The sequence below is a fragment of the Vitis riparia genome, chromosome 4, assembly GCF_004353265.1.
Source record: "Vitis riparia cultivar Riparia Gloire de Montpellier isolate 1030 chromosome 4, EGFV_Vit.rip_1.0, whole genome shotgun sequence".
Classification (NCBI taxonomy): domain Eukaryota; kingdom Viridiplantae; phylum Streptophyta; class Magnoliopsida; order Vitales; family Vitaceae; genus Vitis; species Vitis riparia.
This window is the reverse complement of record NC_048434.1, coordinates 14,535,564-14,550,753: the sequence shown is the minus strand read 5'-3', so window position 1 is coordinate 14,550,753 and position 15,190 is coordinate 14,535,564. Positions and strand designations below refer to the sequence as shown.

The following is a 15,190-nucleotide window of genomic DNA, read 5'->3' as shown; positions in this document are numbered from 1 at the left end:
AAAATTGCTTGTATTAAGCTCTAATAGATTTGATTTCCTTTGAGCTTTTGAATTATCATTTAGGGCTTAGTCAAGGTTGACTTATCATAAATTTCTTCCTAAGATTGTCCTTCAATAGCGTTCTTAATTTTATCAAAAGAAGAGTTTAATTAGATCTCAAATCCTTTTACATTTCAATGTTTTAGGGTTATCCTAAACATCTAATGGTTCATAAGAGCTTTTAGGTAATTAAAATTAGGCCCAATAATATTTAGAAAAAAAATTTTGAAAAGAGAAATTGAAGAATCTATTTTAGCTTTATGACATGTCTAAAGGCTTTTTTTTGGCAAATGGTGGATTTAGAAGTGCAATATTACATCTTACTAATTTATGCTCGAAAATAATAATAATAATAATAATAATAATAATAGAAACTTAACATTCAACAATGTCCAAAATAAATTGCAATTGCCCCTTAGCCTTTTGTTATTGACTAAGTATTTGGGCTGGAGAGCTTAGACCATCTAACAAAAGAGCAAGTTTAAGACAACCATACATGCATAAACATCAAATTAACCTACAACTCTAGGGAAGTATATGATATTAATCAATTACAAATAACATCATAAAGATCCCATAATCTTTTAGATCCTTGAATCCAAGTCCATGATGGTGCTTAGGTTCATGGGGTACATGTACTCGGTTGATCCTGTCAATATGCGTTGTACGATGATTCTATTTGCCCTTTCTGAGGGGTGGAATGCATCCCAAAATGCATATAAATTTCGGTTTGGGCACAAACTAGAGGCCACTGTACAAAGTCCGAGCCCATTGTAAGGTCCTTGCCCACAACATGCTACCTTAGATGTAACGAATCCTGCTCATATATATAACATTCATATCAGGATGATATTAACGGATACATTTCTAATTTTACCAAACAAAAAAAAAAGAAAAAGAAAAATAGTTTATATATATATATATATATATATATATATATATATATATATATATATATATATATATATTATTAAGTTCATGCCAAAGTACCTATAAATATTTATCATGTTATATGCATGCTAAGCCCTTACATTTTCTAGTAAATAGTTGAATTTATTAGATCAAGGTAGACTTGATTAGTAATCAATCAACATTTTTTTTAGCATATGTCCATAAATATAAGTCGTATTATTTTATTTGCATCAATGTTTGATTTTTAATAACAAACATAATTCTAAGCTTTGTTTGATCATAAAAAGTATTGGGAAAAAGAAAAATAAAATAAAAAAGACATCTAAAATATCACATTTGATTTATCATGAAAAATATGAAATTATTTAAAAGATTATTTTCTTTCTAGATTTTCATTTTCTTTAGAGAGAATAAAATAAGAGAAATAAAATTGAAGATGCGTGTGAAGAAGAAAAATATTTAATCCAAAACTATATTTTATTTTTCTCCATTTTTTCTTTCTTCTATTTTTTCCCTTGAACCTCCATTAACTTCACATTTTTCATAAAATAATACTAAAAATGCTATTTTTCATGGTTGCATTTGGAAGAAGAAACATGTGAAAAGGTACACAAAAGGGTAATAATTTTCCTAAATTTTCTTTCTAATGTTTGTTTGGTGAGAAATTCATGAGAGTGACCCCCTAATAGGTGTCCTAAAACTCCAGGGTGAAAAGGTGCACATTAATATTTGTCCAAAAGGGTATATGATTTTCCTAAATTTTCTTTCTAATGTTTGTTTGGTGAGAAATTCATGAGTGACCCCCTCATAGGTGTCCCATGGCCCATGGCCCATACCCCTCATAGGTATCCCATGGCCCATAAAACTCGACGGTGAAAAGGTACACATTAATATTTGTCCAAAAGGGTATATAATTTTCCTAAATTTTCTTTCTAATGTTTATTTGATGAGAAATTCATGAGTAACCCCCTCATAGGTGTCCCATGGCCCATAAAACTCCAAGGTGAAAAGGTACACATTAATATTTGTCCAAAAGGGTATATAATTTTCCTAAATTTTCTTCTTAATGTTTGTTTGGTGAGAAATTCATGAGAGTGATCCACTCACAGGTGTCCCATTCCCCATAAAACTTTGAACCCTATTTATAATACAGGGATGGCCCCATATATAATTAAGATGGCTAGCTACCAAGTTGACCCCTTCTTGCCCTACAATGAACCAACCATGCAAAAAAACTAGAAAAATATGCATGCAATAAGGCTAGTACTAGTTGTTACACATACCATAAGCTTGAGGATTACTGATGAAATCCATATGCATACCAAATGCATTCGCAGCAATAAATACTTGTGAACCGATTTCATTGTTGAGCCCGTCTAACATTTGAAAAAGCTGTGGGTTGAACAAGCCTGCCGCACGTTGTAATTCGATGGCACATTCTCCAGTTCTGCTCCTCATGGCCAGCTCTGCCGGAACACACCCCAATGGTCCCGTAGCCGTCACCAGAACCCTGCGAGCTCCCAACTCGAATAGCCTCTGCAATGTCCAAGCTTGTTAATCTTTACCTACTACATCTTGGGTGTTATTTGTTTTGTAACTTTTTGCGGGAAGCAACTTTCTTTCAGACTTCGGGTAATTTGTTTGTTTGCTTGTTTTTTTTTTATTAAATAAAAAAATAAAATATTTGACTTTTCTTAAATGCTAAAAGTAAACCGAGTTTTTCTTTATTTTTTAATTAAAATAATTGAAATAAACATATGGCAAAACACATCATTGTCTTATATTTAATGAGGAAAATAAGGAAAGACCTACCAAGTATGTTATTAGAAAATAAAAAAATAAAATTAAAGAGGCATGTTGAAGAAATGATCATAAATGCATGAATACAATGACTTCAATGCACATTTATGTCCAACACGATGCTTAATGGTTTCACCAACCACACATGACTCTTCCATTGATTCCTGAATTGTCGTAGTCTGCCTTCTCACTACTTTATGCTTTCACATTCTTGAGGTAGCACGTATTTAAAAACTTTATATATCCACAAAAATCAATTAAATATGCAAACTATTTAATGTTGACTTTATCAAACTAGTACCCAAATTCCTCAACCTGGCTACTATTCAAGCCAATTTATTCTGAGTCATATCCTTAATTTATGTTAAATATATTTTTTGTTATAAATAAGTGGGAATTTTGGGTCAAATTAGCCTTTTTTGCATGCATAATATAGAGATTGAACTATTTTTGAAACTTATAATACGTAAAGTAGCCCTTTGGATCCATGTTAACTAAATAATTATTATTTTTTATTCTTTTAATTTACTTTACTCTCTCTATAAAAAATAAAACTTCAATTGTCAATCGAGAGTTCAGTTAAAAAAAAAATAAAACCTTAATTTCTAATTTTGATTTTTGTTAAAAAAAATGAAATATCTATTGACAATTGAAGTTTCAATTCATGGATGAAACCTTAATTATCAATTACAATTTTAGTTATAAAAAAATGAAATATCAATTGGTAATTAAGACTTTAACTTAAATTTTTTTTAAAAATACTTTTATGATATGACTTATTAATAATAGAGAGATTAATTTGAATATAAGTTTTGAGAACAGGTTAAACCTTATATTTATTTTTTCTATAAAATGACTGTTTTACCCCCCAAAAACTCCAAAAAGTGGGTCAAACTAAAACAAGTACTTCTCACTTATATTTATTTTTTCTATAAAATGACTATTTTACCCCCCAAAACCCAAAATGCGGGTCAACTAAAAAAGGTACTCCCCTGTATTTATTTTTCTATAAAATGACTGTTTTACCCCCAAAAAGTCAACAAGTGGGTCAAACAAAAAGGTACTTCTCCAAAATGACATATAAAATAATAAGTAAAAAGGGCAAATTAAAAATCAATTCATAAAGTATGATATGTTTACTTTTCAATTATTTATTCCATGTCCAGCCAAATTGGCCAACTTGAAAACAAGGGTTAACTCTGTGAAGATCAAGCAACAATGGACATAAAACGAAGTATAAGAGATGAAGAGAATTACTATTAGAACTTTTCGATACTCAGAGATGAGGTATCGGACGTAATCTGGTAGAGAAAATTGGCGAGATCTGGCTGAGTAGGGAACCAAGTAGTAGTTATTGACGAAATCGTTGCCCCCCAGGGTGATGAGGACCAGCGCCTGGTTTACTAGTCGCTGAGTCTGCTCCACTCCAATCAGACCACTCACCCTTTGCTGGTATTGTTGGAAGTACTTCAACTGCTTCCATATTCGGATTATGTTAAGCTGAAAATGTACCATTTTTAAGGCAATTGTTAGTCTAGTGTCATATTATAAAAGTACTTTTCTTATTTTTTGAAGTAATATTTTGAAAACAAAGTGGACTCACAAACTGAATTCCAGTGTCGTTTAAGATCCCAATGCCTGCAGATGCAAAGTTGGCACCGACGAGTAGCCTTTCTCCGGTGAGCTCAGGGCTCAAGTATGGCAAAGTTGGTTCAGACCCAATTTGCTCACCTAGTAGAATCACGCGATATCAGCATTAAAGTGCATGGCAACGACATTGAAACATCATGAACAAGCTGTATATATAAACGTAAGATAAACCAAAATAAATAAATGACAGATTACTGAGAATGTCAGGAATGTTAAGGCCATTGGAGAAACGTCCAGTGGGACGACCAGTAGGGTAATCAATGCCATAAGGGGGTGAATCAGCGCGGGCGGTGGTGAACAAGTAGTCATTGTTTCCGCTGTCAACAAGCGAGTCACCGAAAACGAAGAAGGCCCTAGCCTCAGCTTGAGGTGCAACAAGTGCCCATGCCAGCACCAGCCCTAAAGCCAGCCAGGAACCTGCAAAGACTGAGGATTTGTCCATGGGGGAACCGTTAGAAACAACTGGGTTTGTCAGTAGAGACACCTCTGGCATGTTGTGAAGAGAATGTGGATGGATATATATAAGGGCTTGATCAATTAAAGCCCATATTAATGGCTTCTTCTACCACAGTTGAAGTGGAGATGAGGGCCACCCAGACATGAAGATGCTAGCTAGGCAACTCCAGCAAGTTGTGTTCAATAGTATGGCCTGGTGGTAGGTTGTTTAGCTGGATAATTCTCCATGCATGGTGCCCTTATGCTCCGTTTCGAAAATGCTTGAGAAAAATCAACTCTTAGCCTGGTTTTGAGACAGCAGTTTGACGGTGATAACTGATATGCTCCATTGATTGTCACCGACGAATCTTACAACCAAAAATTAAGGTTTTATTTAACAATTGTTTTCGAAAAAAGTTTTGGTTCTCTCGAAATGAAAAATAAAAAAAATAGAAAAAGATTTTCAATGACCAAAAAACTGTTTTTTACTCTTAAAAACAGAATACATGTTTTTAGGAACTCCTATTTATTTTACCTTATTTTCACTTATTTTTAAGGTTGTTTTAAAAAATAATTATATAAATATATAGAATGATTGAAAATAGAATGTTAAATATAAAAATTATTTTTAAAATATATTTAAATATAGATTAAAAACATTAAAGTCCGTTTTTAAAAATTCTTCTTAAAAATTATATTTAAAAATTATTTTTAAAAACAGTTATCAAACAAGAACTAAGACTCTAGATTTGGGTTAGGTAATGAGCAGTTGGAACGGGGATGGACGGTTCATATTTAATTAATTAATCTAAGCTGAAAATAAATGAAGGATAAAACAAAAGATAGTTCAAATATCTATCTGAAATTAAGAGCAAATATATAGTTCAAAAAAGATATCATTTTCCACATCCTGATCAATCATAGAGGCAGCATAAATGCAGCACATCTTTCATGCTCCTATAATTAAGTCCACAATAAATGCCTTCCAACATCCTTGAGTCATCATCAACAGCTTCCACCTAAACACTTGAAAATTATTTTAGCCTAATGTGACAATCACACATAAATGACTTGCAAAAGCAAAGACATGTCTCAAACCTAGGCTTCAACATATTTTTTTTAAAGAAATTTATTTCTCTTTTGGGTTTTGAATGATACATTTTTTGGGGTATTGCTTTTTAATTGGTCACTTTCATAGCTAGGATTATGAGAAGAAATGAAGCTATCAGCCTTGTCATTTTTGAACTAAATAAAGACTCATTAGATGCATAGAGATTTCTTTGGGTTCCAGGGAAACTTTATTATTTATGAGGGAGGCAGATATATGGGTTGAGATAAAGTTGCCATGTGATGATCATAAATGGGGTGGGGTTCAATCTACCTACCCTCATGAATCATCAATGAAACATTTGAAAATAAAATTAGACTTTAAAAAAAAAAATGACACCAAAATATCTTAGTTAATTGAGAGTAGATATGTAAGAAAAAAATTCCTAATTTTTTTGGGTTTGTTTGGTAATTATTTTATAAAATAATTTTAAAAAATAATTTTTGAAAACTATTTTATGATTTTTGTAAAATAAAAATTTGTTTAAAAACTTAAAATGTTTTTAACTTATTTTTAATATTTTCAAATATGTTTTAAAAATAATTTTATATCTAGTGTTTTATTTTTAATTATTCTACATATTTGTATAATTATTTTTTTTAAATGGTCCTTGGAGAATAAATAAAAAAACATAAAATAACTAAAAAATATTATCTGAAAGCACCATATTTTCTATTCTTAAGAATAGAAAAAAAAAATAGTTTTTGGTTGCCAAACATTTTTTTTTTAGAACAAAAAACTATTTTCAAGAATAGTTCCTAAATAGACCCTTATTATCTCCACTTTTATATTTTTAAATTATTTAATCTTTATATAAAAAAATAAATAAAAGAAAAAAAAAATCTGAAGAAGTATATAAAAATTGTTTATTGATTTTAAATCAATTTTTTCCTTCCTTCTATTTACTTTTCCTTACATTTTCTTTCAAACTTTTCCCATAACCAAACACAACCTAAAGGAATTTGGATATAAGTGAAAATGGTAATTAAATTTTCTTTGTCGATTTGTTTTTCTAAAATAATATTAGAAGCTCAAATGAAAGTTACTAGTTTTTTACAACTCAAATAAATTTTCATTTTGGTTGTGCAAAAATTTCTAAAGAGCTAGTGAATGTAATCAAAGCATATATGCATGGAAACTTTGGAACAGCCTAACTTTGAGGCTCATAAATTCTCACCTAGCAAATGTCTTCATATTTCTGTTCTTAAGACCATTGCTGTTACTGTTACTGAAGGCAACCACAAGAATACTTTTACCTTGGTGAGTACAAAATTTTATACCTCCTCAGTGGCTTTAAAATTCGGAATATTTACAAAATGTTGGTGAAATTTGGTTGACACACGACTGCAATTTTCTTAATTAATATGAAATGTACACTTTACTTATTTATTAATTATATATCTTTTGTTTATATTCAAATACTAAGAGAGCGTTTGTTTTTATAATTTTTTGTTAAAAGTAATTTGTTTTTAAAATTTAAGTTACTTGTTTTTCTATTTTTTTATTGACTTATTGTAAATTTTTTGTTGAATAGAAAAATTTAAAATATTTAACTTTTTCTAATTTGAAAAAGTAATATATTGGTTTTTTTAAAAACTTTTTAATGCTTAATATAAATAAAATATTACAAAAATAAACCACTTAATACTTAACACTATTAATTACTATTTAATTTTAAGTTCTATATAAAATTAAGTAAAAACACAAACACCACCTAAATGATTTTTATTTTTTTTAAAAAATACTATTAATAAAAAAAATACAAATTAAAAATGATTTAATCTGTACCACTTTAAATGGACTCAAAAATAATGTAACAAAATTTATTTCACTAAAACTTATCTAGAACTTGTATTTCTTTCACCCACCTTTCATTCCTTAATGATGAACTATATATAGGGCCACAAGTAGTATACTTGTAAATTGTAATACCATATATTGAAATTTAATTTAATTTAATTTTTCAAAAAAATAATAAAATTATTTCCATAGGTCATAGTCTTGACATATATCCACAAACCTTTATTGCATTAATTCTACATTATGGGTCCATTTATTTCAATTATAAATTAAAAAAGACAAAGAAAAAGATAGAAAAAGAGGAGAAGAGACTACAAACATTTGAAAAATCATAGAAACTGAGTATAAGATATTGTGATCGTGACCAAACAGATGTAAACTGGAATCATATATACCCAAAAATTCCAAACTAAATTTCATTTTCAATGAAATTTATAGAGCCAAATCACATCATTTTTGTGGGTTTAGACCCTATTGAAAATTGATATTTTTATATGAATAGATAGCTGTGTCATCATACCATTAATAATGAAACAAGAAATAAATGGTCAGGGAACATACACATTGATGATATTGGTGACGTGCCACAGAAGTAGCTATTCATGGTCCCATATGAAGTTTTGGCTTGTGCCCTAATTAATATTTTTGCCTATAGTTATAGATCAAATCAATGGAGGGGTCAATGAGGTCTGATTTGAGCATCTTATATACTATTAGCCTAACTCATTTCAATGGCTGTGGACTCAGAAATATCTGGGTCTTTGGGGATATTTTTTTCTCCTTTTGGTTTAGTAAGATGAGAAGTTGAAGTAGAAAATGATCAAAGCCATAATTTTAGAAGAACAGTACCATATGAAGCCTTAGGCCGGACTTATAATGAAATTGCCATTTGTAAGTATTTGCTTTTGGGTGCTATATTTAATTCTAAAAAAAATTATTAGAGAATTAAAAAAAATTCTTAAGGGTGCATTTGTAGCTGTACCATATCTTTCAATTTGCACAAGAATAAGAAAACATACTATTGGAAATTATTTGGAAAACTCGTATGTATTCAACTTTTAAGCTATCAATGTACTGAGGAAAATTGATGGTTGATGCATATTATTAAAAGTACATTTGAAGTGTTCGTAAAAAGTGTTTACACTTCTTTTAACACTTAAATTTTTTATCTTTTAAACATAAAAAAATATTAGAAACACTTTTTAAAATCACTATTAAACTCATTCTAAGCCAAGATTTTGTTTCATTTATTAGTTGTTTGAAACCTTATATCATATGGGCATCGACATTTTCTTAATTTCCTCTTTTTTTTTTTCTTTTTTTTTTCTTTTTTTTTTTCTCTTTTTTTGGGTGAAGTGTAGGAATGAAAAATTTGACATGATTCATGATGAGATGCGTTGAAAATTTTCACATGCAAAAACAAACTGAAATTGCTCATATATATAACTGCTTCCATACAAGTTATTGATGAAGAATCTAACCTTATGCTTGCCCACCGGTCAATACATTTAATTTTGAGACATCACACTTCAAGTTTCTTAACATCCAAACACACAAAACGACAATAAAAAGACATAATTATATCCATATATAAATATATAGAAGCTAAAGGAAGATTAACAACTATATATTAGGTCCTTGAATCCAATGCCATGATGTTGCTGAGATTCATGGGGTGCATATAGTCCGTTGAGCCGCTCAGGATCTGTCGCACAATGTATCTGTTGGCCCTCTCTGATGGATGAAATGCATCCCAAAACGCGTATATGTCTCGGTTCGCGCACAAGTTGGAAGCAATGGTGCACAGCCCTAGCCCATTGTAGGGTCCTTGCCCACAACATGCTATCTTTGATGTAACAAACCCTAGCCAAGCCAAACATCACTCGTTGGTATAGATTTTGAATAAGACCATGACTCATTATCTAACCAATGTATGAAGAACACCTATAGACTTATGTTGATGTGTCTACAAAAAAGAACTAGCACTTTTAAGATGATGGGAGAATTGCTCGATCAAGCTAATTATGTACATGTATTCAATTGAGTAGGCCCCTCTACTAATGCTTTCCATGGTAAAATGTAAAAGCTCAGAGTCAAATTACAGGCTGTTTTGGCCTGTGTAGGGTCGGCCTAATTAATAGAGATGGTTTTGGTATGTCCTTTAATGTTATATAGTATTTGTTTGCACATGCTTATATAGTATTAAGTCCTTTAATGTTAGCAATGAAAGGAAGGGCCTAAGGTTCTCTAACTGTAGAGGGTAGAGGGTCCATCAGAGACTCATGGTGGTCCTAGCATCCGAATCAGCCTCTAGCTTCCACTTCTCAAGAGCAGTTGCCATTATTATGGCTGTGTTGTTGCATCTTTTTAACTCTTTCTGAATTTGCTTTGGCTTTCTCTATATGGGAAAAGTAATTGAAACAAAAAATTAAGCCATGGAGCTAGCTACGTTCAACGTACCATATGCTCCGGGGTTACTGATGAAGTCCATGTGCATTCTAAATGCATTTGCAGCAATAAACACATCTCCACCAATTTCATTGTTGAGTCCATTGATCATTTGGACGAGTTGCGGGTTGAACAAATCTGCAGCCCTCTGCAGTTCCACTGCACATTCCCCGTTTCTGCTGCGCATAGCTAATTCTGCTGGAACACAGCCCATTGGCCCGGTCCCTGTCACCAGGACCCTTCGTGCTCCCAACTCATATAGCCTCTGTCATAGCATAATAAGTAATATTATTTTGTTAGCTAAGCTTGATATACATTAGTTTCCTATCTCTCATTTTCTAATAGGTCATGCTTTTGAGGTGACCTATGCTTTGAAAAGTAGAGGAAAAATGTGTTCGTAGTATATATTATTTTTCTTTAAAATTAAAGAAATTTATGCACTATTATAAAAGGTTTAATTGTTTAGGGAGTCGTGCATAAAATTTATTTTTACTATTAATGTTGGTAGGATATTGACTTTTAACCACATTGAATGAATGGAAGGTAGCTAGGCTAAATATTAAGTGTTTCATCTAGTACATAACAAGCTACCGTGGCAAGAGAGTAGCTAGCTAAAAAGAAGAGGACGGCAACCTATCATCACTAGAGTCAACCATGCTGATTCAGGAAAGACGAAGAGTGTTTGGCATGGTTTAAAATAAGAAGCTGATGGGGATGGACCGGGTAAAGCTTGAGCAAAACGGGTGATGCTAGTCGGGTCATTTATGAATGAGGGCGACTCGGGCAATGAAGAAGGATGTGCAGGATTGTCACTACTTTAAACATGTGCATAGGCTTAATGTGACCTACTTGATTGAAACCCAGCAATGGTGATAAGGAAACTATACTTACCCTTAGGACTTTTCGGTACTCAGAGATGAGATAGCGAACGTAATCTGGGAGAGAGAATTGGCGAGATCTCGCTGAGAAGGGCACCAAGTAGTAGTTGTTGACAAAATCGTTGCCACCGAGAGTAATGAGGACGAGCGCTTGGTTTACTAGTCGTTCAGTCTGTGCAGCTCCAATGAGAGTTGTCACCCTTTGCTGGTATTGTTGGAAGTATTCCAATTGTTTGTAGATTCGAATTATGTTTAGCTGCAAACAGTTTATAAAATAGAAAAATGAGACCGTTTTCAAAAGTAAGAAAAATACTTTTAGACAACAAATAAACAAGATGTTTTTTTTTACAGAAAAAAATTAGACGTACAAACTGAATTCCAGTGTCATTAAGTATTCCAATTCCAGCAGAAGCAAAGTTGGCACCAACAAGTAGTCTTTCTCCTGTAAGCTCTGGACTCAAGTAGGGCAATGTGGGTTGTTCCCCGATTTGTTCACCTGAAAATACATGCGATCAACATTAATATAAACTAGAAATTAATTTCATGCCATCTGTATGACCAAGTATTCTAGTCTAACATGGCACAAATTTTCCATTCAGTACCAAGAATGAGATTGCACTCAAAACAAAAATGCAGTACAGATGAAAACCGTAACTGATAATGTCTGGAATGTTGAGGCCATTAGAGAAGCGGCCAGTGGGTCGGTGAGTTGGATAATCAATACCATAAGGAGGAGAATCAGCACGGGCAGTCGTCACCAAGTAGTCATTGTTGCCACTGTCAACAAGCGAATCTCCAAACACTAAGAAAGCTCGAGCATGGGCTTGAGGAGCAGTTGTTCCTAATGCAAGCAATAGAGCTAGAATCGTCCAAGAACTGAAAAAAACCACTGAGCTGTCCATTGACATGGTTGTGCAAACCTAGAGCTGCTCTGTTATGTAAACAAATTACCACCTATGGTGCTGTGGACTAAGGAACATGGGGGGGTGGAGGGGTTTATATAAAATCTAGAATTGTCGTCACTTGAGACTGTATTAATGACTATTTTCTACCAACATTGAAGAGAGAAAGAGAGAGAGAGAGAGAGAGAGAGAGAGAGAGGAGAGGCCCACCAAACAAATGAAAGCTGATACAAGTAGTTACAGTTTGTTGTAGTGAAGGGTTGTGTAGGAGAGTTGAATTTTCTCTACATTGGCTTACAGTTGTGCGTGACACTGCTGATAAGAGTGCATATACATCTGATACAGCCAGTTCTATGACAGCTTTCTTTGTGACTTAAACCTGCTTCTTTGGTGAGAATGCTGGTGACTACAAATTAAATTGAAGATATATCCACCGATTAAATCTAATCTAGGGTCACCATAAATGCAACCAAATATATGATGATTTTAAAATTCTCTAATGTTTGTAACACATCAAAGTTCAGTAAAAAATGTGATGATTCCTTAAATTTGGATTGTGTTTCTTCTGCAATTAGGCCAGGAATGGATGGACAAAAGAAAAAAAAAAAAAATCAATGGTTGGTCTCTTTATTTTCATCCTCTTCCCCTTCATCAAACATGCAACATTTTCAAAATATTTCTCTATTTCCATATGTTGGGTTTTCGATTCAAATTTGTCATTTTCATACTAGGGTTGCAGCACAAGCACAAATTTTAATTTGATTAAACTCTCCCATGCATACTAAATAAACAGATGAATATCATTTGGCTAAAGGGTCTTCTAACCAAGAGATTACAGATGGGAAAGCCGTAAATAAAGTGCCCATGTGATCAACATAAATAGGGTGGGGCTCCATTTCAACAACTCTCAAGCATCACTTTCCTCCCCATTGGTGCATTCTAGTTGATACATATGTATATAATATCACACTGCAAAGAATGTAATAATAGCTTATGGAAATTGAAATTTTATGTCATTTTGTATTTCATGTATTTATTTGGGAAAAAGCAATCTAATAAAGGATGCAGTTAACTTATGGAAGTCAACATAGACAGTTGGCAATTAAGAAAGTTTTAGATGGAAATCCAGATTCCTCAAACCCCTTTTGAGACTAGCTAGCATGGAACTTTTTGAAAATTTATGAAATACACTAGGAAAACCTTTTAGAAACCCTAAAAAAAAAAAAAAATTTAAGAAAACATTATGGAGATGTCCTCAAATTTCGTAACATACTTTCGTTAATTATCTTCTTATATTTTCGTACGTTTTCAAAACCACGCTTTAACTTCGGTTCAACATATGATTCAAACCAATTTTTGTTCATCTTCAACAATAATATTTTATGCGCCCAAGTTATTAACTCCACAATGATTCCATTCTTTATTAATCATAGTATGTGTATTTTCAATAAGAAAAAAGATTTGGTAACTTGGACAACTTAGCATTGTGTCCAAAATATACGGCATAGCAAATAGGCAGCAACTTACAACCTACCCCTTCACCTATATTTGGTTGCAAGAAATATTGCAGCTTTAAAATTCAAATCCCTACTCCATCTGTTCCACTCGGTTCTGTAAATGGCATAATTCAAAGTCCATGAACCCCAAATTCACAAAAATCAATAGCTACTAGGATCAAAAACTTTTTCCATACTGCAAAGAAACTGTAAAAATTGGAACTTGAAGGAAACCACCCCCCCACCCCTTTTTCTCTCCACCAAACTGCCAACAGACATAATGGCTGAGCTGCACGCAGGCATTGTTGATCAACAAACAGTCTTCAAACTTGTTCAACTGTCTCTCACTTGAACCCAAATTTTCAGGCTCTTAAATTCTCATCAACAACTAGGATATGAAGAAATGAATGTAACATCTTTTTCGTCTATCTTGTATTTCACTGACAAGTACAGCAGTTCTTTACTTCTTTCTTACGGCAGGTAAGTACAGAAATATTTACTTTGAACTCAGTACTATTGGTTCAGTGAACACGTATCTAGCCAAAATTCAATGAATGAAATTGGCATTGTTAACATGTTTGTTTTTTTCTCTTCTTATTTGCTGGTATTGAAATTTCATTTACATCTATATGGTTAAACTGCAGGCTTTCGTGCATAGACTGAAGAGCATGGATCATGTCCATGCCATTTCTTGTCTTCACACTGAGAAATAGGACAGGTAATGAATAACAAAAGGACAAAAATTGTCTAAGAGAGGGATTTTTTTAATTTTTTTTTCTGTCACTTGAATTAGGGTTATATGTTCATATGATTGAGATTAATTCTGAATATGTACTTGTTCAAAGTTTCATTAATTGGAAAATTTCCAACACCTGAATATGAACCTTTTAGGGAGTTGAATTCAAGATTCAATTGAATTGACCATGCAATCACCAATGCCTTGCATGCAAATTTGTTTACAGTATGATTGATTTTCCACATTTTCTTTTTGTGTGGTTCAAAGACAATATGGACATGGTTATAATGTAGTACCTAGTTGAGAATATTTTCTTCCCCACCTATGATCAACTTATTCCACAACAAAGCAGAAATTAACAATATTTTTTATTGGTCATGGATCAAATTAATGTTTTGAAATTTCTGTGGGACTATTATGATCATATATATAGGGTACCTATCATGTCATTTTCTTTATAATTTTGGATTATGAACTGATTTTATTTGATAATGAGAGAAGAAAAGGGCGGAAAGGTGACAAGCATTTGAATGAATGAAACTTGCATTGACATGGATGTGGAGGTAGCGACCACAGAAGATGGCCAACCGGTGGGTCTGCCTACTTGCTCGGGTTGGGTGGCAGAAAGGTTGTGCGCCAACAGGATGTGGATTGATTGAACGTTATATATGGTTGTGACCTAATTGATGTAAACCACAACCATATTTTGGAATCGAAATAAATAGTGCTTATACCTTAGGGTTTGGGCTCGACTTAAGGCTCGACAAACTTTGTGGTTAAGTTACACCATAGAGATACATGGACCCAAAGTTCACATCAACTCAGGTTAGACCATATTTAATTCCAAATTCATAGCTGTAATCACTCAAGGAAAACTTCTTTTCATTATCGACAAGAGAAACAACAAAGAAACATATTGGGGGAAAACATCATAGATCATGCACTGTAATATCCCATGCATGAACTTTTGGCCCGACCCCCTTCAT

At 32.6% G+C, this 15,190-nt stretch overlaps 2 protein-coding genes and 1 long non-coding RNA gene across 3 annotated transcripts; 1 reads left to right on the top strand and 2 right to left on the bottom strand.

The window, feature by feature from the left end:
* Window positions 1–398: 398 nt before the first annotated feature.
* On the bottom strand, window positions 399–5,083 carry LOC117912156 (GDSL esterase/lipase At5g33370-like). The gene is made up of 5 exons (XM_034826646.1): window positions 4,597–5,083; window positions 4,355–4,482; window positions 4,009–4,251; window positions 2,235–2,487; window positions 399–856 (listed from the first exon to the last, which is right to left on the bottom strand). Exons 1-5 carry the CDS (start codon window positions 4,892–4,894, stop codon window positions 624–626), a joined length of 1,155 nt encoding a protein of 384 aa, XP_034682537.1. The 5' UTR covers window positions 4,895–5,083; the 3' UTR covers window positions 399–623.
* A 4,073-nt stretch (window positions 5,084–9,156) lies between these two features.
* Window positions 9,157–12,045, bottom strand: LOC117912136 (GDSL esterase/lipase At5g33370-like). Its single transcript, XM_034826618.1, has 5 exons — window positions 11,726–12,045; window positions 11,439–11,566; window positions 11,084–11,326; window positions 10,205–10,457; window positions 9,157–9,607 (listed from the first exon to the last, which is right to left on the bottom strand). The coding sequence occupies exons 1-5, from the start codon at window positions 11,976–11,978 to the stop codon at window positions 9,375–9,377; spliced, it is 1,110 nt and encodes a 369-aa protein (XP_034682509.1). The 5' UTR covers window positions 11,979–12,045; the 3' UTR covers window positions 9,157–9,374.
* Window positions 12,046–13,684: 1,639 nt separating this feature from the next.
* Window positions 13,685–14,974, top strand: LOC117911983. Its single transcript, XR_004650958.1, has 3 exons — window positions 13,685–13,948; window positions 14,113–14,186; window positions 14,706–14,974. It is a non-coding gene; the product is annotated as an uncharacterized LOC117911983 (long non-coding RNA).
* Window positions 14,975–15,190: the final 216 nt, after the last annotated feature.

Bases quoted from the DNA above. Each gene is read 5' to 3' on its own strand.
- LOC117912156 (XM_034826646.1), bottom strand. From the start codon at position 4,894: ATGCCAGAGGTGTCTCTACTGACAAACCCAGTTGTTTCTAACGGTTCC. The intron at 4,483-4,596 runs GTAATCTGTCAT...TGATTCTACTAG, and splicing joins TAACATTCCTGACATTCTCA to GTGAGCAAATTGGGTCTGAA. The intron at 4,252-4,354 runs GTGAGTCCACTT...GTACATTTTCAG, and splicing joins ACGACACTGGAATTCAGTTT to CTTAACATAATCCGAATATG.
- LOC117912136 (XM_034826618.1), bottom strand. From the start codon at position 11,978: ATGTCAATGGACAGCTCAGTGGTTTTTTTCAGTTCTTGGACGATTCTA. The intron at 10,458-11,083 runs GTAAGTATAGTT...ATGCTATGACAG, and splicing joins AGTACCGAAAAGTCCTAAGG to AGGCTATATGAGTTGGGAGC. The intron at 9,608-10,204 runs GTACGTTGAACG...TGGCTTGGCTAG, and splicing joins CAGTAACCCCGGAGCATATG to GGTTTGTTACATCAAAGATA.